This window comes from Barbus barbus (genome assembly GCF_936440315.1).
Source record: "Barbus barbus genome assembly, chromosome: 17".
In the NCBI taxonomy this organism is placed as follows: domain Eukaryota; kingdom Metazoa; phylum Chordata; class Actinopteri; order Cypriniformes; family Cyprinidae; genus Barbus; species Barbus barbus.
The window spans coordinates 20766179-20793033 of NC_136745.1; the positions used below are offsets into that span (position 1 = coordinate 20766179).

At 36.8% G+C, this 26855-nt stretch overlaps 1 protein-coding gene across 1 annotated transcript in view; it reads right to left on the bottom strand.

Annotated features, from left to right (window-relative positions):
• The window catches only part of LOC306882990 (protocadherin-1-like), a 171270-nt gene that overhangs the window by 59793 nt on the left and 84622 nt on the right, over positions 1 to 26855 (bottom strand). Inside the window, exon 4 of the mRNA XM_079438031.1 lies at positions 547 to 766. Coding sequence (XP_079294157.1) covers positions 547 to 766 — 220 coding nt within the window. The remainder of the gene's footprint in view (positions 1 to 546; positions 767 to 26855) is intronic.

A 26855-nucleotide genomic window follows, 5' to 3' on the forward strand; every position in this document is an offset into this window, starting at 1 on the left:
CTACGACTTCCACCCTCTCAGAGGCTGTTGCCGAGGATTTTTGGCCTGTTCGGGAGCACCTCCAGCCGGGCAGGAAGGAGAGGCGGCCTCCCTCACTTTATGCTCCCTACAGCTACAGCAGAGGAGGATTATATCAGGTCTTCTTGGTGTGTGTGTGTGTGCTAATATGACTAGATCATTTCAATATCTTGCCAAGAATTAATGCTTTTTTTTTTGTATATGTAGATGCATCTTGACAAATCTCACAAAGTTTTAATAGAAAACATATTCAAATCAGTGGTTAATTTGCTTAAATTCTGACATTTATGTCACATGAAAACTTCTGCAATGCTCAAGAATTAAGAATCCTATTTTAGTACTTTTTGTTTTAAAGCAAAGCGAGCGTGTGATGAAGGGTGTTCAAGTAAACTGCTCAGTGCTGCTCATCATTACCAGTCATTTCTTTTAAAAAAGTCTTCAATATGTAGAAGGTCTAAAAAGATTGTTCTGAAAGAGAGTAGATGGAGTTATCATTAAAAAGGAGGGGGAAACACCACCTCTTCTTACCGTTCTCGGGGTGTTCCATCTCTCCGATGCTGCCGTCTGGGGTAGTGCGTTCGTAGTGGTCTTCAGGTAGGGCGAGGGGTCCGATACGGGGCCCTGAAGAACTCTTACTGCTGGGTGTCTCTGACTCTTCCAGACCGCTGTCATAGTAACTGTGCTGAGAGGGATCCTGCAGATCTTGCGCCTGATTGGCTGTGGAGAAGGTCACTCGGCGATGTGGGAGCTGTGATTGGACAGAGACAGGGAGAGGTCGAAGGTAAGTATGAGTGTTGATGACACTATCAGTGGTTGATTTTCATTCTAATTCAAGGGAACAACTATGTATAATGAATAAAAAATTCTGCAAAATTTCACAAAATATTAGTTTTACCTCACATACAGTATATAGCACTGCTAACCTTACTGTAGGTATTAAACTTATTCTGCACCATTTATGCCACATGCATGAATGATAAATTATGCGTATTGCTGAAAGAAGGTGTGTTATTACTTTCTAAGCTATCAGGCATCATTGATAATAAAAACCTAAGGAGGAGCCCAGGTTATACCGACGGACCAAAATACCATAAAGACTTGGCAGTGAGCTCTAAACCTTGGCCAGTAAACAACTTTAAATCAATATTCCAGAACACCTTAGTAACCATCTAGCGACATACTAAAAATTGCACATCTGTTCCCACAATTCCCCCTGGAATGAATGAATGAATGAATGAATAAATAAAAATAATAATAAAATATATATATATACATATATATATATATATATATATATATATATATATATATATATATATATATATATATATATATATATATATATATAGTTGAATTAATACATTTACACGGCCAAGTTACATCAAATTGTTAAAAATTAACAGTAAAGTTTTTTTACATTTTTACAAAAAAAATATATTTAAAAAGATTCTGTTCTTTTAAACATTTTATTCATTTAAGAAGAAGAAGAAAAAAAGTATATTAATCTGTAAAGATATTGAGCTTTTTTCAACATAATTAAAGGGAATACAGACTTTCAAAAACATTCTTACAAAACCCAAACTTTTAAAAGGTAATACCATTTTTGTCATGTATCCCTAACTTAAATATTTCAAATTAATTAATGCTTTCCATCCAAAGCAACATCCAGTAATCGCAAAGGCAGTGTTGATCTGCACAATAATTATAGCACGATCTTTGCGAAGATCCATTGCCGTAAGCAATTGCACATACATTATTTCCCTTACGTCTAACTATGTATGCATCGTCTCACAAGAGCAAATCCCTCGGCACACGCTGGCTGTACATCCCAGAGTAATACACACAGAGACCTAAACACACACTCTCACACACACCTAAGGCTCAGTGCATTAAGCAAGTGTTAGCTAAATCCAGTGTGACTGCAGAAGCCAGGTTTGATAAGGATGATAGAAGCCACAGCTCTCCCACAGGAGAAGCCCACTTCACACCCCACCCCTCCCTCCAGCAGGACCGACGGGAGAATAGGACATTTCGTCAAGATGGAATGAGACAGCTCGCAAATTGGCATTTGGAGCTAGACGGAGACCACTGTCAGCCACCCAACTCTCAGAAGCACATCCACCTTCCACATACCAATCACAAACCACAAACTTTCAGAGAGAAAGACAGAGACAGAAAGAGGGAGTGGGAAAGTAAAAACAAGTAGAAGAACTCTACTTATCCTCTCACTGTTATCAATAATACAGAAATGTTCCTCAACCACATTTATTTTTATTTTCTGACTTTCAATCTCTCTCTCCACTCTCCTTCCTCGCGCCATGCTGTGGAGTTGCCACAGGGAAACACAACTACTTAATTTCTGCCTCAGCTTCCTCTTCACCTCCACACACTCGGTTTGAGAGCTTAGCTGTGATTTGTTTGTTTTTTTTATTTTTACAAGGTAAACATGTTCTTGCGCGACACTCCGCTCTGAACACCAAAAGCTGCTTGCATCGCACGTAAATTGCTTCTGAGTGTGAGGAGAAACTTCCAAAGTAATACAGAGAAATAACTGACTGCACGTCTCTTAATCTCACACTATCTTCAGGTGACAATGAAGGTCTTCTGGAGAACACAAAGCATTTCCCAAGACGGGTGAGATGACCTTGCTGTCCAGACTATAAGTGCCTCCATTGCTTAACTCTTTGTTGTCGAATCTAATAGATGTTGTGCAGAGGATGGATAATGACTGTACTGCTGTGAAAGTGATGCTTTTACATTTGCTGAAAGAAATGACGACTGTTTGGGGGGGGGGTCTTTTCTGTAATTGCAATTTTCTAAAGTACAGTAAATTCTATGAATTTGTAATTGCTGTACAGAGTTCAGCCAAAGCAGCTACTCCAAGATGATTTTATGACTGTCTTACCTTCAATACAAATAGAATGGCTCTTTTTAAAAAAGCATATGGTTAAGCTAATGAACTATATTACTCAGCCGAATAATTGTTTTATGTGACTGAAGTAAATTATTAGTACGCACTACATTTACATTTATTCATTTAGCTGACGCTTTTATCCAAAGCGACTTACAATTGCTATATATGTCAGAGGTCGCACGCCTCTGGAGCAACTAGGGGTTAAGTGTCTTGCTCAGGGACACATTGGTGTCTCACAGTGGATTCGAACCCGGGTCTCTCACACCAAAGGCATGTGTCTTATCCACTGCGCCATCACCACCCAATACTGTATAAAAGTCTAATGTTTGTGAAAAGAAAGTCTCTCATGCAAAAATACAGTAAAAACCGCAATATTGCAAAAAATTATTGCAATAAAAAGTCTGTTTTATATTTTAATATACTGTGAAATGCAATCTGGAATGGAAAAGCTCATTTATTATTTTTCAGTGCCATGTGATTCTATGATTTCTAATTAGTTTTAATGTCGTAAACAGTTGTGCTGCTCAATATTTATTGTGAAAACCATGATTCCAAATATATTTTTTTGACAAATATTTTTTTTTTAAGTCTTTTTGTCACATTTAATCTATATACTGTGTCTTTGCTTACTAACAGTATTAATTTATTTTTTTTCTTACAAAATTACACAGCATATAAATAATGATCATATTAGTAATGAATCCAAAAGTCAAAAGGTAAAAAAAAGACAAAAAAGTATGAATATATACAGATTTAATGATTTGTTTATTTATTAAGCAAAAGCAATTCAACTAACATTGATTTTCAACAGAATGTCTGTGTGACATGTCACACAGGATTTCAGAATGGGTGAACGGAAATTTCCACCACACAAACAAGACATTTTCTCCTGTAAAGTCCATTAATGAGGACACATCACCTGTATTGCATCTGTGTTGCAGTTGCTAAATTTAATGAATGGAAAAGGAAGAGCTAGAGATAATTAGCCAACCCTTACGTGCATCTGATGTAACGGTAGATGGGCGTTAGTAGAGCTTTCCACCATCTCGATGCACGCAAAGGCTCAAGAGAGGTTTCAAAACCTTCGGTTGCTGCATGTCTTTTTTAACACATGGCTCATCTCCTCTGCTCCAGATAAAATAAAGATAAGCCACACAGTGCACGTTTGTGTAAAGCACAACACTTCTATTCAGAGAGGCAAATGGTTTTTGCTGAGGGTTTCATTTTAGACCACTTGCCGTATCTGCTATGAGGCCGGCCATCCCCTTGTGCTGATAAACAGAAGCGTGCAAAGTCTCCAGTGGGTGCGTGTGTATGGATACACACACACTGCTTTATTGTCCTCCTTGTTCAATAAGAGAGGAGGTGAATAATATCAGACGAGCAGCTCTGAGCTTATTGGATCCCTGCATCTGTATCTATGCGTGTGTGTTTCATTGTATCCTGTTCCTCATTAGTTTTCTCTGTCTGTGAGGATGATAAGACAGTGAAGGGCTACTTTGTCAAACTAGAATCCATACTCTCACACAAACACATATGCAGAGATGATACAGTGGAGGTACTCCTATGATAATATGATTCCTGTATCTCATTCTCAAACTGAGATGAGTAAAAGAGAGAGTGGAGCAGAATACAGAGAAGGTTTCGAGAGCAGTGCGTGTGTGTAAGGAGAGTTTCTTTCTCTGTACTTTCTGTAAAAGCTGCTTTTGTTCCCCCTCTTGGTGTACTTCTACTATTTTAGCCCCCAGCTAAGACAGCACTCAATCACAAACAAAACCAGCTCCCACTACTAACCTCCCTCCCTCCCCCTCTCATGCTGTCGGTCTCAGTCTCCCTCCCTCTGTTCCAAGCTAGAGGGCAGGTGCCAGGGTTGAGTTATGTAAGGAATGACAGCTATGCCTGAGGACGGGATTGGTTAGCTGGGAAAAAGCACCTGTGGGACTCAAGTACCTGCCTCAGTCCTCAGACTGTAGAAAAGCTTTGATTCCTGTTAACAGCATCAGAGAGATGTGTAGAGAGAGACAAGAGTGCAGGGAGACGAAAGTGGGAGTGATTTTGGTGACTATGAGGTATGGAGATGCTGAGGCGCCGGAAAGCCAAATAGGAGGGAAGGAGTTAGATGAACAGGTAAGGTGAAGAGAGTGATTCATGTGATCGAGTGGGAACGGAACTGGTTTTTAAAGTGATTGTGAAATCAAAACTTACCCTATTTAATGTCTTAATACACATTTCTGCATGTTATTCCAAAGAAATAATGGTCTGTGTAATCATTTCCCTCCTTAACTTAATAATTCTATTATATTCTATTCTAAATTTCTAAATTAATTAGCAAATTTATATTAATTTTACTTATATACAATACAACATAGAACAGAAGAGAATAGAATATAAATAAATTTAATGCATTCTTGCTGAATAAATAATAATAATAATCATAATTATACTGACCCCTTCTGAACAGTATCTCTCTGAAGGCCCTCTTTCACTCAAACATATGTTATATTATGAAATACAATGGACTTCATTTGAAACCGAATCTAAATCTCCAAGCCAAAATGAACTAAAAACTACACCCTGCAGGTGCGTGGTTTTCAAATCTTTGAAAGAGCTGTGACTCTGGTTTCTTTTCAGAAAGGCAGTATTGTACTGTCAAACCTCACAGATATTTATCCCCCCATCATTTCTAATCAAGTAAAGACTCATTTGCACTCTTGGAGGCTTTCAGCAGATACATCCTCCCCTGAGGAGCAGGAAGACAACACTCTACTCTCTATAGCTCCATCGCACTCCCTCCCATCCCATCCACTGCCTCGCCAACATGGGCTCTTAATGCTACATTAGCGTGTGTCTCTTATTCAGCTAGAAGCCAGCGGCCCAGGTCTAAACTCTGCCTGTGGATTAGAGAGATGAGATGTGAGCAGACAGCAGCTGCCCAATCACCTGATTTAAGACTGCCAACCTCTAACAGGCCCTCAAATAGACATGCTCGGCAAACGCTTCGCAATGGAGCCAAGGCACTTTTCGGATGGTGCTGGTTTCTTAGTGATAGAGTGGCAGCCAGATTCATTTTTCCATGTCAAATTAGGTATCAAAAGCTACACGGATTTGTAGAGAACTTCATTTTATCATGCCTCAAATGCGTCTTTTCATCACTGTCATGGATAGCGCATCTGTTTTGCTAAATAAATGGGCATTATGTAAATTTTAAATGGAAATGAAGTGTGACCTACTAAACATAATTCAAATGAAAATGAGCGGTCAGACTAGACATGAAAAATAGATGATTTAGAATGAAATAAAAAAATTATATATATATATATATATATATATATATATATATAAATATTAAACAGTGCCTTGTTTGTCCACATGGTTAAACACATACACAGAAGATATTCACCAATATTCAGTTGTGTTATCTTTTGAATTCCTTTCACATGACCTGAGGAGCAGCTAAAAAGCAACACAGAGTGACAGGTCTGAAGGTTTGCCATGGCAACAGGGGTCCGTGATGGATACACTACAGTACTGACTGAGGTAGACAACGCTCGCATGTTCACACATACACACACAGCCCCTCAAATCTCGCTTCGACAACACAAAATCAACTTTAAAAACATCAAGAGTCTCTGTGAATATTTTTTTCAATTTACTGCCTCAGTGCACCAAACATATCAGCTCTCAAACGCTCAGATATCGCTAGCAACACAACGGCAGCATGCCAATCACACACTTATCAGCTCAGTTTAGATTACTCTGGAAGTTACAGTGTCAAGGGTATTTCCGATCAGCGAGTACACACGCATGCACACACACAGGCATCTGGGGACGATTGTGAACTGGTATTAAAACACCTGAACTCTGCTACAATTGGTTCCTCCTAAGAATCAAACAGAAAATGTTCATTCCAATATCCGTGTGAACTCAAATCCACCAAACAAAATGAAAGATACAGTCAAGCCGCACACAGTAGGTGATGGGCGAGAAGTCATGTGTAACTATTCTGGAAATTATATATATATATATATATATATATATACAGTATAAAAATATGTATGTATATATATATATATATATATATATATAAGTGCTGCCAAATGATTAATCGCATCCAAAATAAAAGTTTTTGTTTACATAATGTATGTATGTGTACTGTGTATATTTATTATGTATATATAAATATAAACACATAGAGTATATATTTTGAAAATATTTACATGCATATACATTTATATATGTATGTTCTTATACTTTATTTAATATATAAATATATACATGCATGTGTTTGTATTTATATATACATACATAATAAATATACACAGTATTATGCAAAAATCGTTTGACAGCACTAATATATATATGATCTAAAGATCATATCGATCTAAAGTTGATATCGATCTTAAACTGAAATTGCTATAATAATATAACAGTCATTTACATTATTACAAAAAATCTCAATAAATGCTGTCTTTGGTTCATTCATTAATGAATTCTGAAATAAACACTTCTTTCAAAAATATCTTACTTGTTAAACATTTGAGCAGTCGTGCTGGCCAATATGACTTTCTTTTTTGGAACACAAAAGAGAAATTTAGCAAAATGTTGGGTAACACTTTATAATAACGTCCAGTTATAAGTAATTTATAAGTGATTAGTTAATGATTAACTAATCGTTTACAAAACATTCATAAGCAATTAATAAGTGATATGCTAACAATGTGTATGTTTTGTTAATTCATTTAAAAGTAATTTACAAGTAATTAGCTAATGATGAACTAATCATTTACAAAACATGACTATGCATTCATAGATGATTAATAATTGATATGTTAATATTTTTATCTATGTTTTGTAGAATAAGTTTTGAATTGAAGTGATTAGATGATGATGAACTAATCATTTACAAAACATAACTATACATTCAAAAATGATTAAGTATATGCTAACAATTTATAAATCTGTCATAAGTTATCTTTAAATATAGCATCATGAAATAATCAAACAGATCCTTAATGGTTAATAGTTACTAGTTAATATATTATTAATCACTTATAGATCATTGAAATGTCAACATTGTACTATTATCTCAATAAACATTATAAATCATTTACAAAGCTTTCTGCATCCCCTAATCTAAAGTGTAAACTAATCATCAGTTGTAAATGTTTTACAAACTTTATGGTTTCCAGTCGTGTGTGCGTAAATATATATATATATATATATATATATTCTAGGGCCGGGACTTTAACGCGTTAATTTAGATTAATTAATTACACAAAAATAACGCGTTAAATTTTTTTAACGCATTTTAATCGCACTTATTTTTGCACCGCGGAACGTTTCTCACTGGATGAGTTTCGGCGGACCGATTATACTGGAGCACCAACTAGCGTTCAGGCGTTTCACGCAAAGAACGGACTTGCGTTCTCGTGGAGACCGGTCTTGCCAAGCTTCCTTGGAAGAACGAACTCGGAAGGACGCGAGAACACAGAACGCACACATATGAGAACTGAGATGTGCTGCGTTCCTGCTTAACTGACCGCATAGTCTCAGCATAAGAAACGGCCAATGAACAATAAATATTACAAAATGTCATAACTTATTAAAACATTTCATACTATTATAGATATTACTTTCATATAATTGTATTGTTTTATTTTACAGCGTTATATGTTTTACTGTTAAGATTCATTTTAATATGCCAATAAAAATGCAGACTTTCTCCGGGTCTTATAACTTTATTAAAATTAACCAAAACAAAACGATAAATGTTTACTTTCAACTTGAAGAGCCGTTAAGTATTTGTGAGAGCGACGTGAGAAGCTTACAGGCTTCCGTACACCGGCCACCCACAGCGTTTTCTGGGATTTCTAACGGCTCGATTCTCTCAAGTCTGCACTCGATGTATCCTCAGTTTCAAGAACATATCCGGGCACTTTCATGTATCCTCTGTACTTGCATTCTTGAGAATTGGAACTGAACTTCGACGGTTAATGATGACGTAGAACGAGAACACAAGGACGCAAGATCGCTGAAGAACGCATATTGAGAAACAGACAAAAACAAACAGTGAACATGGACAAAGAAGCTGATGAGACCGCTTTGGTTGGCCCTGTGGATGGGAAATATTTATATGCGATTAAAATGCGATTAATTTCGATTAATTAATTACAAAGCCTCTAATTAATTAGATTAATTTTTTTAATCGAGTCCCGGCCCTAATATATTCACAAACAACCTGTAACCTGGAAGGTTTGTAAAACATTTACAACTGATGAGTAGTTTACACTTTAGATTAGGGGATGCAGAAAGCTTTGTAAATGATTTATAATGTTTATTGAGATAATAGTACAATGTTGACATTTCAATGATTTATAAGTGATTAATAATATATTATCTAGTAACTATTAACCATTAAGGATGTGTTTAATTATTTCATGATGCTATTTATAAAGATAACTTATGACAGATTTATAAATCGTTAGCATATTACTTAATCATTTGTGAATGTATAGTCATGTTTTGTAAATGATTAGTTCATCATTAGCTAATTACTTGTAAATGACTTTTAAATGAATTAACAAAACATACACAAATTGTTAGCATATCACTTATTAATCGCTTATGAATGTTTTGTAAATGATTAGTTAATCATTAACTAATCACTTATAAATGACTTATAACTGGACGTTATTATAAAGTGTTACCAAATGTTGAGCTATTTTCCATTTAATAAAAGTTAATGGGGATCTAAGTACTTTAAGACCCCAAATCACAAACAAATGTAACAATCAGACTGAAATTTAATTCATTATCCATTTATATCTCTCATATCTCATTTGTATTTCTGTATATTCAGACTTGCTTTGCCCCGATCACTTAGGTGACATGTAGCCTAATCATCAACTCTGCCGTGTTAAAACCACTACATTTGCAACGACTTATATTTCAGTCTGTTCCTCCCACGAAACTATCGTATGACTTCCATTCCATTGTATGGACCACTTTTATGATGTCATTTTGGAACTTGACAGCCCGGATCTTCATTCGCTTTCATTATATAGACAAGTGACAAATACATTCTTCAAGAGAAACCCTAAAGAATGCAGGTGGAGGAGAGAATAAATCCATTGTAGGCCCATAAACAGAAAACTACTATAACTACTTCTCTGTCATGGTGGGGACTTTCCACTGATAAAAATGATTTTGTGGTGACGTAAATACTACAGAAAAACAAATTTAATTTCTACATTAAATAATTAAGTTCAGGCAAGAATAATAATAAAAAAGAGTAAATTCAATATTAGTACTAAATTTAAGCTTGTATAATTTAAAGTTTGAACATATTTTACTTGGAATTGTTTGTTATTTTTACAAAGATTGTAAATTGTAAATATCAACATCATGATCCCGTTGTTCCCATCATGCACTTTGGCATTAATAATTAATAAGGAAATTTTTTTTGGCTGTTTTCAAGATGGATTTACACTGTTTTATGGTTGATGTTGTTGTTAGGTTAAGCAACTTGCTGTTTTGGAGTTAATAATCTGGAGTTAATTTTCACTCAAAATGACCTATTCATACTCAAACATTATTTACTGATTGTCACTGTTATTGCATACACGTCATTGTGTATCATGTGCCAAGTAGGTCTCTGTGTTCATTCAGTTAATAATTATATTGAGTCAACATATTACCTTTAAAAGAATAATGAGTTGTCTCATGTTACTTGCTTGTAACTTAAGCACATGCTTTATAGGCATTTTTTTCAGTGCTATGTTGTTTGAGTAAAGTTTACAAACTGTGACTGAGTGAAATGTACTTGTGTATTGGAGGGTAAACTTAAAATAATTAAGTAGAACTTACTCATCAAACTCTAACTGGCCACATTAAATTTACTTATTTCCTTTGCTAATTTTACATAACTTAGTTAAGTAGATTTTACTTAATTCCATATTTAAGTTTTACTTTAAAAATATGCGTATAAAAACTTGCAAAATAAAAACTAAGCAAATTGAACTTCTTGTTTTTTTTCAGTGTATACTGAGATAATATGCCTCAAAACTACTCACACAGAAACCTTTCTGCATTTTTTAGATATTCATTAAGACATTATTTAGTATGTTTATGGTCCCCACAATGTAGGTGATTTCAGGTTTTACTATCCCTGCAGGGACCAACTGTAGATAGCATAACCTTACCAACACACAAACACACACACACACACACATTTAGCATACACTAGGTTCAACTGGAGTTAATTATTTTAAAGGCATGCACTTACAAAGAGAGGGTGAGTTCTTAAGCTAATCGGATATATGTTTTTCCCTCAGGCAAAGTTCAGAAAACAAACACACACACACAAGCTCACACAACCTGACTCCTCCTTCTCTTTAAACGATACCACAGAGTAACGGCTCAATAGTTAATCTCTCTTGATGTTCTTTGTGTTTGAAGGAATTGAGCAATTGCTACATTAGATGACTATTGGCCCTTTGAGACTATAATATAAACGTTGAAATGGTGCAGACGAAAGGCATATATAGTTTTTTTTGTCAGATTTTAGCGATTAATATCATGAAAACGATGCTGGCTGATGCATATTTATTGTTATATGTCACCTAAAGTGGATAAATTGTGCCTTGAAACTTATTTATCTTCCTCTTTCCTTTGCAAGCACATACTACCCCACTAAAAAGCCTAAGATGGTCTGCTGGTCTCTTAGACTGGTCTGTTGGTTGTTTTAGAGTATTTTGGGGCAATTACCCAACCCAGGTTAATTGTAAAAATGTTCCTGTGGCAACATTTCTGCAAAATGATATTACTCAAAAGAGTATTACACAAGGAAGCATGCAAAAATAAGTCTTAATTTTATCGATAATCTGTCCCTGTAATCATCATTTTGTGTGAAAATTAATAAAAGTAGTAGGTGTTTAACTGCCTCTAGTGTTTATTTCAGCTGGAGACAGCAGTGAATTGTATGTATAGCGGTGTTTTGAGGAGTTTCGCAAAAATGTAGGTACTTGTAATTTTTTTTACAATGAGCCAACCAGCTGAACACCAGCAATCCTGCTTAGGCTAGTCAAAAATGTTTCTACCAACATAGTCACCTTTCGGTCTTCCTTCATATTCTTTCTCAATCCTTTAGCCCGTCTCTTCTTCTGATGAAAAGAGGAAAATAAAGATGGAAGAAGAGTGAAAGAGACAGAGATAAAGTGATGAGCAGCAGTCACTCACTGTGTCTCTTTGAAGGACATCGATTGAGTCATCTATTCCCGACGGTATATACGGCCCTCTGGATTTTCAGACAGGTTCGGTGTGGGTATGTATGTGTGTGTGTTTGTACGTGTAAATTATTTTTATCTCTGAAGGGGGAGGGACGAAAGAGTCTTGATGGAAGGACATCAGAGTCGCGGAGAAAATAAAATAAAAAACACTCAACCGAACGACAGGCCTCTGACTAGCATTAGCGTGTTTAGCATCAAATTAGCCAAATTTAGCCAATATGAAACTTCCAAATGGATTTGTTCTGCGGCCTGTATGGAAATAAAATGTGAGGTAACATTCAATGTTTAAATATTAAAAATATTTTTAAAAATTTCATTAGCACTGTAGCTCAATTTTTTTTAATAAAAATATGCACAAATATATACCATGATAATGCATACAATTACTGTACAGAAAATGTTTCATCTTGGGTCAATACATATCCGTCGGCATCCCTCCGACAATGGCTACAGATGCTGCTAATAGAGCTTTATTTGTATTGAACACCAAACATGACTGTAATTTATAGAGTAGAATCTGTGGTAACCATTGTAACATATTTCTAAGGGTTACTAAATGATGAATAATAGATCCAAATTGTTCATTAGTGCTTAAATGCTTTGTTCTCTCACAATGACCTCATGTGGGGAGCGATTTTAGCTTTAACTAGTTAGACTCATGGCTTCACCTTCACAGTGGCCACTGCTGTGTTAATGTGTATGACTTTCACAGAATGCGCCATAGACCTGGGAGGCAGGTCACTTCCTCTGGTGCTCCTGTCTTCCTCTCCCCATGGTCCTCTCATTCCCTGATTCCCTCTCTGCTTCCATTTTTTCTTCCCTCTCTTCAAGCAGGACATTAATCAGCTGGACACTCTGAGTATCTCTCTCTCTGTCTATTTCTCCCTCTATCTCTACTCACAAACAACACTTTAACCTCTTATTCCTCTGAAAAAAATCAGGAGGTCATTTTAGAAATGTTGAGTGTTGGTAAGTGTTTGTAAAAGGGCTGAGTGGCGCTCTGTGTTAGCTAGACATCCTGCTATCAGATAGCTGCTGGCAATACACAGATAAGACCAGATTAACTCTCTCTCTCTCTCTCTCTCTCTCTCACTCACACACACACACACACACACACACAGCAAGATCTAAAGCTAAATGACTGCTAGTCGATATATGGCCTAATACATGGTGGCAAGAAAGGATAATAACATAAATGGATAATACCACTATTCCCTAATCTAGAGGTTAATGAAGGGTCCTTTTCCTATGTAATTGGGTTCATGTACAGTAATGTCTAAAACCACTAGTGAAATATTTATATTTGGCTAAAAAAAAATAAAAAATTATATATATATATAATTTAACATAATTTGAATACATTAATTTTTAAATAAAATGTTATTTTTAAATATTTTTATTTATTTATTCAAATTTATTTTAATTTAGATTAAATTGTTTATTTATAAGATGTATAGTATGTAAGTTTATACAATACATAATATTAATTACATCAATATATTATAACTTTATTTCCAGGCTTACATTAATTTTTGAATCCCATATTTACAGTTTAATCTCAGCTGTTTGGTTTCCATTGTACACAAAAGTATTTGTGTAAGTTAAGCAATATTATCTTATACTCATTAGGAATCTGCAAGGGAGTGCAAAAAAAAAAAAAAAAAAAACTCAAGCGAGGTTAATCATTTTCACATACTGCAATGGTGGTCAACGTCAACACTCCCGTGAGAATGAACAGCTCTAAAGATCATGCTACATCCAAGGGTACGTTAAAGGCAAACTAACCTAACACAGGTGTGCTTTGAAGTTAATCTTAAAATTTCAGATTTACCTTTAGTGTTCACTTTGATTATAACACGGTGACAAAGTAAAATGACTTTTAAATGCATGAGGTCATTGGCAACGTCGCTCAAGCAGACCCGAACGCTGATTTATTTGTTTACTTTTTTTAAAACAGAATGAGGATAACTAGCCGATGCTAACCAGACAGTGTGTGTGTGTGTGTGTGTGTGACAAAGACAATTAATTTGTTAGTGTGCCACAAATTGCACAGTCAGATTTTTTTTTTTCCTTTAGCACTAATTAATTTCTCCACAAGGTGGCAACACTGCCCGGGGCCGTTGTTTCACTGCCACAAAAGAAACAGAAAATTTCAGATTTACCTTTATTGTTCACTTTGATTATTACACGGTGACAATCAAATAAATGTACGAGGTCACTGGCAACGTTGCTCAAGCCGACCCGAACACTGATACTTACACTATAGGAGTTTCAGGGTTTAATGGTTGAATTAGACTAAACACAGACCTCATGTCAGGAAATGTGCTACAGGATATTTTAGCAGATGCAGGTGAACATCCATAATTGCCTCTGTGGCCTCTACTGCAATGAGGCAATAGGTTTCAGGCAGTTTTGCAGAGGGCCATGCGTGTGTGTTCGGCTGCCGATGCCTGTAAATCAGCGGAACGACTTCATGGGCATCTCAAAACACATTGGGAGGTCTTCAGCAGCCACTTGTTATGGGAACTCTGCCATCGCTGGGACATTCACGGGTTGTTGTGAAATTCAAAGCAGAACAGAATATCAAGGAAAAACCAGACAGGACATATATTAAATTTACTGTAATTTCAGTATATCGGTGGAATCAACTGCCTACCCATCACCCCGTGCAATTTTTCTTATACTGTCAAATGTGGTGATATCAAACAAATGGAGAGGAAGATGAAAGGTGTTTGAAGGAAGGAGGAAATGAAAGGCCGATGAGACGATGTGTACGTGTGCAGAAGAGGCAGAAAAAGAGGAAGCACGTGTCCGTACGCCTTGCGTTCCCCTCTGCTTCACTTTTCATTATTTTATGCTTGCTGCATATTTTTAAAGGTGCTCTCCTTCTTTGTCACTTTCTTGCCGGCGCCTCATTTTTTTTTTCTCCCGTTGCCTCTCTTTGTGGCCTCGGCAGGAAGGATGATGGGCGACTACTCCAACGCCGCCTGCAGCGCTGGTCTTTATCACACTGTACGCGCTAAATATAGCTCACTCCGTGCGTGCGGGATGAGGGAGCAAGCGACTACAAATGATTTAGTGTGTGCATGTATGTTTGCATCAAGAAGGGTTATAGATCCTGGGTAAAGCTAACGCTTAGCATTAGCATTCATCTCAAAGGCAGTTGTTGAGCTAGCATAGGACTCCCTTGGAAGTATGCAATTTAAAATCGGCCAAATATAGAAGTTTGTGCAGCTATATCAGCATTCAATGAAGATTAAAAAAAAAAAAAAAAAAGTTAGCCGACGCTAACCAGGCAGTGTGTGTGTGTGTGTGACAAAGAAAGTTACCGTGTTAGTGTGACGCAAATTGCGCAGTCAGATTATTTATTTTTTTTCCTTTAGCACTAATTAATTTCTCCACAAGGTGGCAACACTGCCCGGGGCCGTTGTTTCACTGCCACAAAAGAAACAGAAGAGACAACAACAACAAACTACTGGAGACAGCAACAACAAATGCCTGTTTCGACGAACACTTGTGTGAGGGGTTTAGATATACCCACAACTTTACTTCAAACGAGTACAAAGACATGTTTTGTCACTCATGAAATCTGGAGAGACAATGAGGATGAAGCTGTTTAGTGTGCATGTGTCCACCGCATGTTTTTGAACAATCTTTGAAATGGTGTTCTTTGAAAGGCCACATTTCGACTGTGCATTTACGCTACACTTTCAGAAAAAAGAAAAAAAAAGTCCAAAGTCATCAAAATCTAAAAGTTACATCTTTGTACCTTATTTACCCATACATGGTACATATTACTTAATATTTGTTCATAAAGGGACATATAAATACTTAAAATGTACATACTAGTACCTTTTGAAAGGGTACCCAGCAAATGACAGTGATTGTATAATTTTATTTGAGAGTGTAGCGTAAGAACTCACTTTGGGCTTTTCCAGCCAAGGATTTTCACAAACCAGCTTCCAAATTCACATGGAAACTATAAAACTTGGGTAAACCCCAAAGAGAGCAATAGAAGTGGTTGTCTAAGTCATCTAAGCAAAGCCAGGGGACAGAAACGCTCAGACAACATACAGAATTACCAAATGACCACTGGAACTAGTTGAGACCTTACAATCTGACTTTGCTGCAGTTAAATTGAACTGCTGGTTTGTTGGCCAGAGGATTTTGATTTTGATATTGTGCAGTTGCTTTGACACAATTTACATTGTTAAAAGCGCTATATAAATAAAGGTGACTTAATATCTCCCTCTATTGGTCAACTCTCTCATTCTTTCCCCCGCAAATGCAAAATCTCTCAGTCTGTTTGTGAAACTCATCAGACTAGGGTTGGGAATATATATCTTATCTTGAAGACCCAGTTACTTTGCATACACATCTGATGCAGGTTTCAGTGGAGACTCAAAGTCTCTCTCTCTTTCTCTGTCTCTCACTGTGCACTTGCATGCAGAATGATGAATCTGTACACATGGTGCTGGTGTCAGAGAGAGTGGGGAACAGATGGTGCTCTACGCTCAGAGGAGAGCTTACGGACGCCAATAGGCAGGCGAATGCAGCCCAACACAATTACCGACATCCACTCTCTATCCCTCCAGCTGAAATATGAATATAGGACTGTGTTCTTCTGGATAGGCAAATGAGGAGACGGAGAGGTCATGGCGAGTTACTGCTGACTTCTTGATTTTTTTTATGCTTACGTCACCTTTCATAATGGCTGTGTATGTATTTAAGTAGACAAAATGCAAACTATGTTGTTTTGCATTTCAAAATGGCCACACAAAGATGCAAAGAAGTGATTGATGCGGAACAAATGAAGCTCAAAGAGTTCTTAAGAAATGAAAACTAATAAACAGTCATTTGTGTCTGTAGCCTAAGGTGTGTTTACACTGTGTGAGGAGGGGAAACAAAAGTCAAGTTTTGTTAGCGGTCAAACAGACTGTTACATAATGTTAAATGGCTCATTTTTGGAATACTGTACCCGTCACAACACGTCTAACAGAGCCAAGGGTTTGGTGACGAGAGCGAGGGCGACATTGGCAACAACTGAGTGATGACATGCTACTGTTATTGATGCAAGTTTGGGGATATTGCATAAAAATGCTGGATTGAAACAATATTAATAATAAATAAAATCATACATTAATAAATAACTGTTTCTCCCAAAAAGTGCATAAAAACACTCTCAACTGGTACGACCAGTGCAATGTTTTTTTTTAATTTTTTTTTTTTTTTTTTTTATAATTATCTTATTTTTATTAAGGCTGTATTACTTGATAAAAAATGCAGTACAACAATAATATTGTTAATTATTATTAAAATTTAAAATAATGTTTTCTTTTTGTTTTGTTTTTTTAGTACTGGGCAACGATTAATCACATCCAAAATAAAAGTTGTTGATTGAATAATATATGTGTGCACTGTGTGTATTTTCTTATTTATGTACAAGAAAGACACACACATGCAGAAAATATTTACATGTATTTACAGGTATATATTTATAGTCATATAATTTATATTATACAAAGATATATTTAATATATAAACATATTTTCTTAAATAAAAACATGCATGTGTGTGTGTGTGTGTGTGTATGTATATATATATATATATATACACACATAATCAATATACACAGTACACACACATACAATAGTATGTACACAAAAACATTTATTTTGGATGCAATTATTTGTTTGTTTATTTTTTTATGCACAATTTAGATTAATTGTTGCACAGCACTAGTTTTTATTTATTTATTTATTTATTTCAATATAGTAAAAAATAGTTATTCTTCGTATAGCTACTATTGTTGAAAACAAAAAAAGGAAAATTGTGATACATTTTGGGTGATTCTTTGATGAAAACACCATTATTTGAACAGCATATTTGAAATAAAAAATATATTTTGTAAGATTATAAAATGTTTTACTGACTTTTAGCAATTTAGTTCATACTTTGTAAATATTAATTATTAATAATAATAATAATAATAATAATAAAAAATCATTTTGAATGATAGTATAGCTAAAGGCACATTGAATACAGATGCAATGATCCCAGAAGGAATTCTGACAAAAAAACAAAACATAATCGCAAAAGAATGCTACATACGTGGGATTCTGTTCGAAATGCCTGAACTCTGTTGTTGGACAGCCAAGGGCTACAAAAAGTCTAGCAAAAACAAACTTCGGCATGCAACATGGCTTCTTCACTAGCCTAAGAGACACTAGAGAATTCCACAGAAACAGGAGATGACAAACAAACACACACACACACACACACACACACACCGACAAACAAACATGTAAACACAATCTCACAAAAACACGCAGTATGAAAGCTGCTTTTCATCTCTATATTGTGTTTGTTCACCAGGGCTACTGCTGTAACTCCACAAGCACACACTCATACTCACTAATGCACAAAAATAAACATTCTCGTGGGAGACAGACAGTTCAAAACATTCAAAGCACTTCATCAGCAGTGGGACTATCATTTCACTGTACTAAGGCCTTCTGCTGAACCTTATCTCAGCCCTCTGTATACCTGATGGCACGCATGCACATAACAAGGTATTTGTCATTCCTTTGCAGTCATCTTTGACCACATCTCAGATCTGCATCTAGAATGCTACAAAATTTCAGTGACATAATGCTTTCAGCGGATCATCATGTCAACAAATATAAAACTATAATATGATGAAAGTCTCTATGCTTTACAATAGAGTAGGGGAGCACAGTTGCCATATCAAAACTATATAGAGAAAAAAAGTTTAAAAACTCAGTTTTTAGTATTCATTTAAAAAGAGACAAATCTGCTATTATTTTAATCTCCAATCTGTTATTTATCAGTTTACATTTGTTAATGCTTTGCTAACTAGCAGAAGACACTAACCAGTTTTAAGTTCCAGTTGCGCAGATGGGGAAAATTATAACAATGTTACAATGTGCCCGGCTATTATTAAACTATGCTATTATATGACATTAGCGATATAATTTACACTATTTACTTTTATGAGTTTTAATGAGGAACCACAAGAATAGGTGAATAAAGACTGACAATAAATGTTTAATTTTCAGAAATTATTATTTCCAGAAACGTAAAGCATTTTGGCTTGTTTATGTGTCTCATGTTCTATGAGAGCTGTGTGTGGAGGAAGGGCAGTACATCGCTGTGTTTTTCTGAATGTGTGTTTTCATATATTTGCTCACATTGTTTTGAACTAGGCTATACTGTATAGCTGTGTCTTGCGATAAGGGCCGTCTCAAGCATGGTTGCAATGTGTTTGTTGTCAAACTCCAAAATTAGATTATTTTTCATTCTTAAAAAAACAGCATCATTTTTATTTGAAGTTTGCTTGTATATTTTTCTCATTAGATCACATAACATTTTAAGCTGTCATATGGTCATGTTACAAGGTCCCACCTACAGGGCATTTTGTCACATTTCACTTCCATTCTTTTGAGGTAAATAACGAAAAACATAAATGCATAAAAATACTGTTTTTATGAAACAAAACAACATATTTGCACTAGACAAGTGTGAAATGAATGTGGATAAAAAATTATACTTTGAACCCCACATAGATTTACACAAACTGAGAACGTCAAAAAGTGTTAGCTTGTGCCCCGCGCTCCCCTACAAATACAAAAGAGTTCAAAAGAAATGCTGCATGTCAAGATTCTTAGACGCATCGGTAAACTTCAGGCACATGTGAACATGTTGCCATGAAACCCGATATATGTTTAACAGCGGGTATGCCATTTAACAGAATTATCTGAACTTGTTCTCTTGAACGGAAGATTATACAATCTGTACACCCTATGACAAACCATTCTGGTCATAAAAGAAATTAAGTTTTTGTTTGCTTGCTTCACTTTTTCTTTCTATCCCAGATGTCACCTTTGTGGCTAGTGAGCAAAGGTAAAAGTAGATCTATGAGACGGCAAAGAAATAAGAAATAAAAGGGAGAGAGAGAGAGAGAAAAAGAGCGAGATACTTCTCTGTGTTCTTAGACAAGCATCTGATTTGAACTCACAGTTCAGGACCTCTTCCCAGAATACAAAGCACTCTTTTATACACCTCAGACAAAGCAGCGGTCTCTTCCATGTGCACACAAAGCCTCCTCTCCTCCTCTCACATTATACACTTTTTATTTGTTTTAAGTGCTATATTTTCCAATGTTAGCACATTGGTATGATATACTGATGTTCATGGTATCCACTACTGCTTTCAATGAGGCCCTGTATTGTTTTCTTCACATCAAAATAATTAAAAGACTGAAGCGCATTACTAGGCACCCGAAGTGGCACGGGCAGGACAGTGTGCATGTGTCTATAAAAAGAAATGTCACAGGAATTAAAAACATCCTTTTAAATACTTCTGTTGTGGAAAAGGACAGAGTAGAGAGAGAGATCATAAAACGAGTAAGCAAGAAAAACACCCTGCTACTGCAGAGCCAACAATCAAAAGATATCGACCGCTCTTGCTAATCAAGCTAGACCGAGTTTCCACAGAAAACATGATGTGTGTGCGGGTTCGGATGTGTATTCAGCTTCTACTTCCTGATTAGGCACATTTGCTCATTTCCCGAAAAGCCTTGAAATTAATGAACAAACAAGTGACCAGCGAAACCTCAATGATAATTAGCACAATTATGAAGCGACTCCCTACAGCTCTCATATGCCAGAGACTTACAGTCGTGTTTATGTGTAAATTATGAGCTGTGATTTATTGGCTAATGTCTCGAAAGCCTCCAGTGGGTTTACTGGAAGTGATGTTATTGGCTTCATATTTTCAAGAGGTTCTAATTTGCTAAAGGGAAGTTATGAAACTCAGTCCTGTTCGTTTTGGAGCGTTTGGTTAGAAAACAAGATGCCGTCATTTGAAGTACAGATGGTAAACCCACATGCCAGAACTCAAACTTCCTCCTAGAGTCTGGCAAGCAAAGAACTTCAAAAAGTTACAGGGTCACCTCATCAGGGAAGAGGGATATTTTTGATCATGGTGACTGACAGGAAGACATAATGCACCACGTCCCAGAATACAGAGTGTAAGCCAAGAATTAAGAATAGTTTTACTTGCAAAAATGGAGAAAATGCTGTGATCACATCCTGGTTTGCACTACCATTGCAAAGTCAGTAAGATTTTTAAAAAGTTTTTGAAATAATTATACCTACCCACCCACCCACCCATCCATCATCCATCATCCATCCATCCATCTATCTATCATATTCGTAATCTAATCTATTGTCTATTATATTTATTTGATGAATGCCCATTTCAAAAGAACAACAACAACAAAAAATACTTTTCTGTCATTTTGAGCAAAACGATGAAAATAAAAATCATTACATTTTTTCTTACTGACTGTAAACTTCTGAACAGTAGTGTATTACTGACTTTTTCTGAGACCAAATTGTAGTCGAATCAAGCAGAAGCAGTTTTGGAAGGAACACCGAGTCCTACTAAAACATATTTGATCTGATCCAACCAACAGGACTATTTCAGCTGTGAACGGATCATCAGGATACACAAATCACCCCTGAGAAAAAAAAAAAAAACACATTGAAAATGCATTAAAAGGCATCAGCACACCATGTTCATCTACACACAAACATATACGCCTTCATTGATATTCAGCCAAAGCAATAGGTGAGGTGCCGTTGAGACGTTTCTGACCAACCCTATAGGAAAATAACTCGCTGAATATTATTATTTCCCCCGTCTTTGTCTGTTTTTGTGTCCGACGCATAAACCCTAAGGAATGCTGGTCAAGACAATGGCCACAGCTGGCCAGGACATCGGCCATTGTTTGGTCTGTTTGGGCAATGACACCATTTTATAAATCAGTATGACTTAACAGGAAAAACATGTGAATACCAACTAGATAGATCAAATTTCTCCTTCCTTGCATGAACAATGGCACAACCTTCTCATAGCTATCTTAATTAGTGATACAAATCAGTTAATTGTGAAAGAGCCCTTGATATTAGCTGCCGGTGATGACTACTATTTGTGCATTCCTTCAGATGAATGCTGTCCATGTTTATTTAGATGCAACAGTAAAAATATGGGAGCGTCTCTGATCTCATTTAACTTATATTACAATATAAGGCGACTTTTCTCCTCCCCACGTGTTTATTTATTTATTATTCAATCGCTTGTTTAATTCATTCTTGCTTTGTTTAGAGCACTGCATGCCTTGTGTCCTTTAGCAGTGAAGCTCACACAAATCATTTTTGTTCGCTACATCCCTTTTATCTAGAAAGGTAAGTACAAAGTTCCACAATAAACAATGAAAAAATGTATCCTATTCAAAAAAGCATTTTCACCACTTCAACTAATGCTTAAATAGGAAGCCACTTAAAAAGACACAAGAATGTTAGCTTTTTGGGTGTTCTTTTTCAAAAGTCAAATTTCTGGAATACTATTTCAGCTATGGATTAGCATTTGTGAGTGTTTGCCAGATCCAAAAGCTTATCTTATTTTATCAAAGATGGCCAAGGTATTGGTACTGTTGGAAAGATCTTTGATCTTGAATACACCTCTGAGGTGCGGATCAATACCCCTCTCTTCCTATTCCGTCCTCCTAGCATCCCTCCTTCCCAGCCTCTCGTCGTTTTTCATTGAACAGCAAGCTCTTTCATACTGGCACTGCCCATTACGATTCAAGTGTGGTGTTCAGGCAAGCTCTCCTCCTTAAACAAATGACAGAGTCTCTCCGTCATTTACATGTCTTACTGTCGGACTCTATTTTTCTGCCATCCATGGAGGCTGTTACACATAAATAACTTGGGTCGCCCAAAGAACAGTTCACGACTGGTTGAACTTGTACAGGTGATGTCTGATGTTTGCTTATGAGTTTGCACACACACGCAAACACAGCGAACTCCGGCATGCAAAGACAAAATAATGCAAATGCACAGTGTGTCTATGCAAACGAACCCATCACATGAGCCTTTGTTTCCAAATTACATCATAACACACTTATGATGAGTGAATGGCATATGAGTGTGTTCACGATAAAGGCAAAGCTTAATAATTTCTTAATAATAATAATAAAAAAAAAAGTTTATTTTAAATTTCCATTTTTGGTCCCACTTTATATTAGGACTTAACTACGATGTAATTACATTTAAAGTAATCATTTGATACAATGCACTGATTGTGCACATGCATGCATTTACATTGCACAAGAAATTGTCACGTCATTGACCCTAACCCTAATTGTTAACAGTTGACGTCAGAAGCCAGGCAGTGTCTGTGGATTGTAAATGTTCACCAGGGGAACATCAACTTCAGAAATAAAACCAGGAACCGGCCCGAGTAACAATGGATGAGTTCTACCAACGAGCATCCTGGGAGGAAGACAAAAATGTGTATGCGTTTGTGTGCTTGCATATGTTTCTGCATGTACATTCGTGCATGTTATTGTTGATAAGAGGAAGTTGAGTGAGGTGTGGCTTCTGACTGTGCTTGTAGCTCTGGTTGACTGAAGATATGGAAAGACCACATTGTAGTGCACTTCAAAGCCTGCGTTCTCATATCGGACTTGAGCATTAGCGCACGTTCTCAACTGGCCCACAGGGACTCGACTAGCTGTGCATATATATTTGAAATTAGCGTAACTATGACTAAACGCTAAAGCGTTAAATTGACCATAGTTGCTATCAAGCGAGTCCAACATCACATATGGCGTGGTACCCGAGTCTCCCTCCTGGGCTCATCGTTTGGCCTAGTTCTCTGTGGTCAGCCCAGATGGAAGGGTCTTTATTTTGGCTCTTTCAGTCGATCGCAGCACACAATACGGTAACTGGTCACTTTCTTACGTTCCACTAAAACATTTCTTCACAAATAAGAGACTATGATCAATCTGGCAAAGACAATAGAGGACAAATAAGGAAGATCATAGCACCAGTCCATTTCTGTCCTGTTTGAGTTTGTTTGTGAGCATGTGTTTGTTTGCATTAGGCCGCTGGCCCATTTTGAGTGTGAGCGCTACAACAGCAATGTTAATGGTCACAACACATGGCATGCAGAGCAGGCTGGAGTTTAGGGGCCGAGGGCTGTGCCGTATAAACAAAACTCATCCAAAGAGATAGAAAGAGAGAGAGAGAGGACACAAAAAGAGAGAGACACAGTGAAACTGAGTGAGTGATGACCGCAAATCAAAACGGAGCGCCCCGGCTCTATCTCTCCAAGCAAGCGTCACGTTTCTGGCACGAAGGCCAGAGAAGATGGAAACATAAGAGGGATGGGGCAGGGGAAATTGGAGACTTAACAGCAGTGAAAGCCCATTATCATGCTGTGGCAGGGCTGAAAAAAATTTACAAAAAATAATAACATAATAAATAAAGACAAACAAATAGGAAGGCAGGAAATGGAAAGCAAGCAGAACTGGCAGGGGCATCTTGGCTTCTCTCTAGAACCCATCTGCATTTCTTTACAATCATAAAACAACTCTAGGGCAGCATTTATCCGCCTGATACAGCCTCTGGAAAGAGGGGAATTAAAGAGCCAAAATGAGATATGGGGAGATAAAGATGCTATGTGTGCAATGGCTGCCATTTGCTGCGAGATGCCCCCGAGGGGAGCAGGTTGTGATGGAGAGCCACAAATTTACACTTCGAATGTTTTCCGAGTAAGTAAAACAACAGCCGTGTCTAGCGCGAGACAGGTTCAACCAGCCGTTCTGTTCCAACGCATGCTGGGAGTGAAGTCGAACGGGAATGATTCAAGCCCTGGACCCGTGCCAGCTCCGATACCTCGGCTGTTTCCTGTGGTGCAGGCTCTGGGTGACCCCTGTGGCGGGCGTGTTAGAACATGCATGGAGATGGTTTCAGAAAGGATAGTGTCGGAAAAAAATGATATTGTCAACACAGGTTGTCGTGGCTTTTGAATGGCAATAAATACATTGGTTTAATGGGTTGAACAGTGAGAGAGTGCGCCAGTGTGTGTTTAGCACCAGTTTCTTACGTCAACGTCCATTACAGATGTCAATCAAATAAATTATTCAAACCAGGTCTGTGCACCATTCAGAATTCAATAGAAAATGCCCTAGAATTCCAATTAAGTTTGAATTGAGACAGGAAACAAGCTGCAAATGTGCTATTTGCATTTGAATGAAAACTACTGCAGCTTTTGTTGCTTGACCCCTAGTGATAATAATAAACCAACTTACAAATAATCCTTTAACATTTCTGCATTTGGCATATGTTTGTACTTAAACAAGTTTAGAGCATATCCAAGTTATCCATTTTTATTTGTCATATATGTTTTCTGGGATCAAACCCGTGACTGTTGCATTGCTAACAAACCACTCTACCAATTGGGCAAAAGGAACATGAAATGTGTGCAACTGTAAAACCTTTCCGGGCATGTGTCACACTGAGTGGCAAACCCACGACATGTAGCCTGCGGGATCCATGGTGTAACACAATGAGCTAGTCACTCATGCTTGCTCACAAGATTATTGAAGAGAGGTTTTAGTGTGGGAATAAGCTCACAAAAGCATGAATTAACATTTTAGATAGATTAGCATGCTAAAATAACTTAATACTAACGTGTTTTTGCAAGAATTGTTATATCTCTGGAACACAAGGTGGCGCTGTCTTAATTTTTCCAGGGTACCTCTAGGACATTGTGTTCATGATCCCTACTGATTCTTGTGCAGATATGTCAAATGGTTCAAAAGATATTGCAATTTATCACAAATTTGAGACAATCCTGGCAATCCACATCCTCTGATTTGGCATGACCCAAGGAATCCACAGACACAAAGATTGTAATTTTCTGACTGACTTTTCAAAAGTTATAAGTGAAAATGTGAATTTTTGGTATCTCACGACCCATAGGTGGCGCTGTTCCAAACTTTGGCATGGACCCTCAGATCATGGTCTTGACGAAGTGTACCAAGTTTCGTTTTGATTGATCAAAGTTTGGCAGAGATACAGACAAATTTTGGGTCAACCTCGTTACATTCACAACAACAACATTTTTTTTTCACCAGAAGTTAAAACAATTCTATTTAGTCATTTCTGTTCAGCTCAGTCCAAAGATCATCTGAGCCAATTTTGGGAAGAATTGGACAGATTTTGAAGAAGGAGTAGAAAAACACTGTTTTTCATTTACTTCAATATGGAGGAAAGACACCATGTTGGAAAAAACAAATGAGACATCGTCAGAATTGTCATAACCCAGGGAATGAAACGACATAAAAATTACGCATTATAGACAACATTTTCAATAGTTATAAGTGTTTTTGCAGGAATCATTATATGTCTGGAACACTAGGTGGCACTGTCTTCATTCTTCTGGGGTACCTCTAGGACATTTTGTTAATGATCCCTACCAATTATTGTGCAGATATGTCGAATGGTTCAAAAGATATTGAATTTATGACAAATTTCAAAATGGCGGACAGGTGGTTCAGCCAATCCTAGCAAAATTAACATCCTCTGATTCGACATGACCCAAGGAATCCACAGACAAAAAGATTGTAATTTTCTGACTGACTCAGTCCAAAGATCATCCGATCTAATTTTGGGAAGAATTGGACAGATTTTGAAGGAGGATAGCGAAAACAAAAAATGCTGTACTTTTTAAAATGGCCGCTACTGTAATGGGTGGAGTCT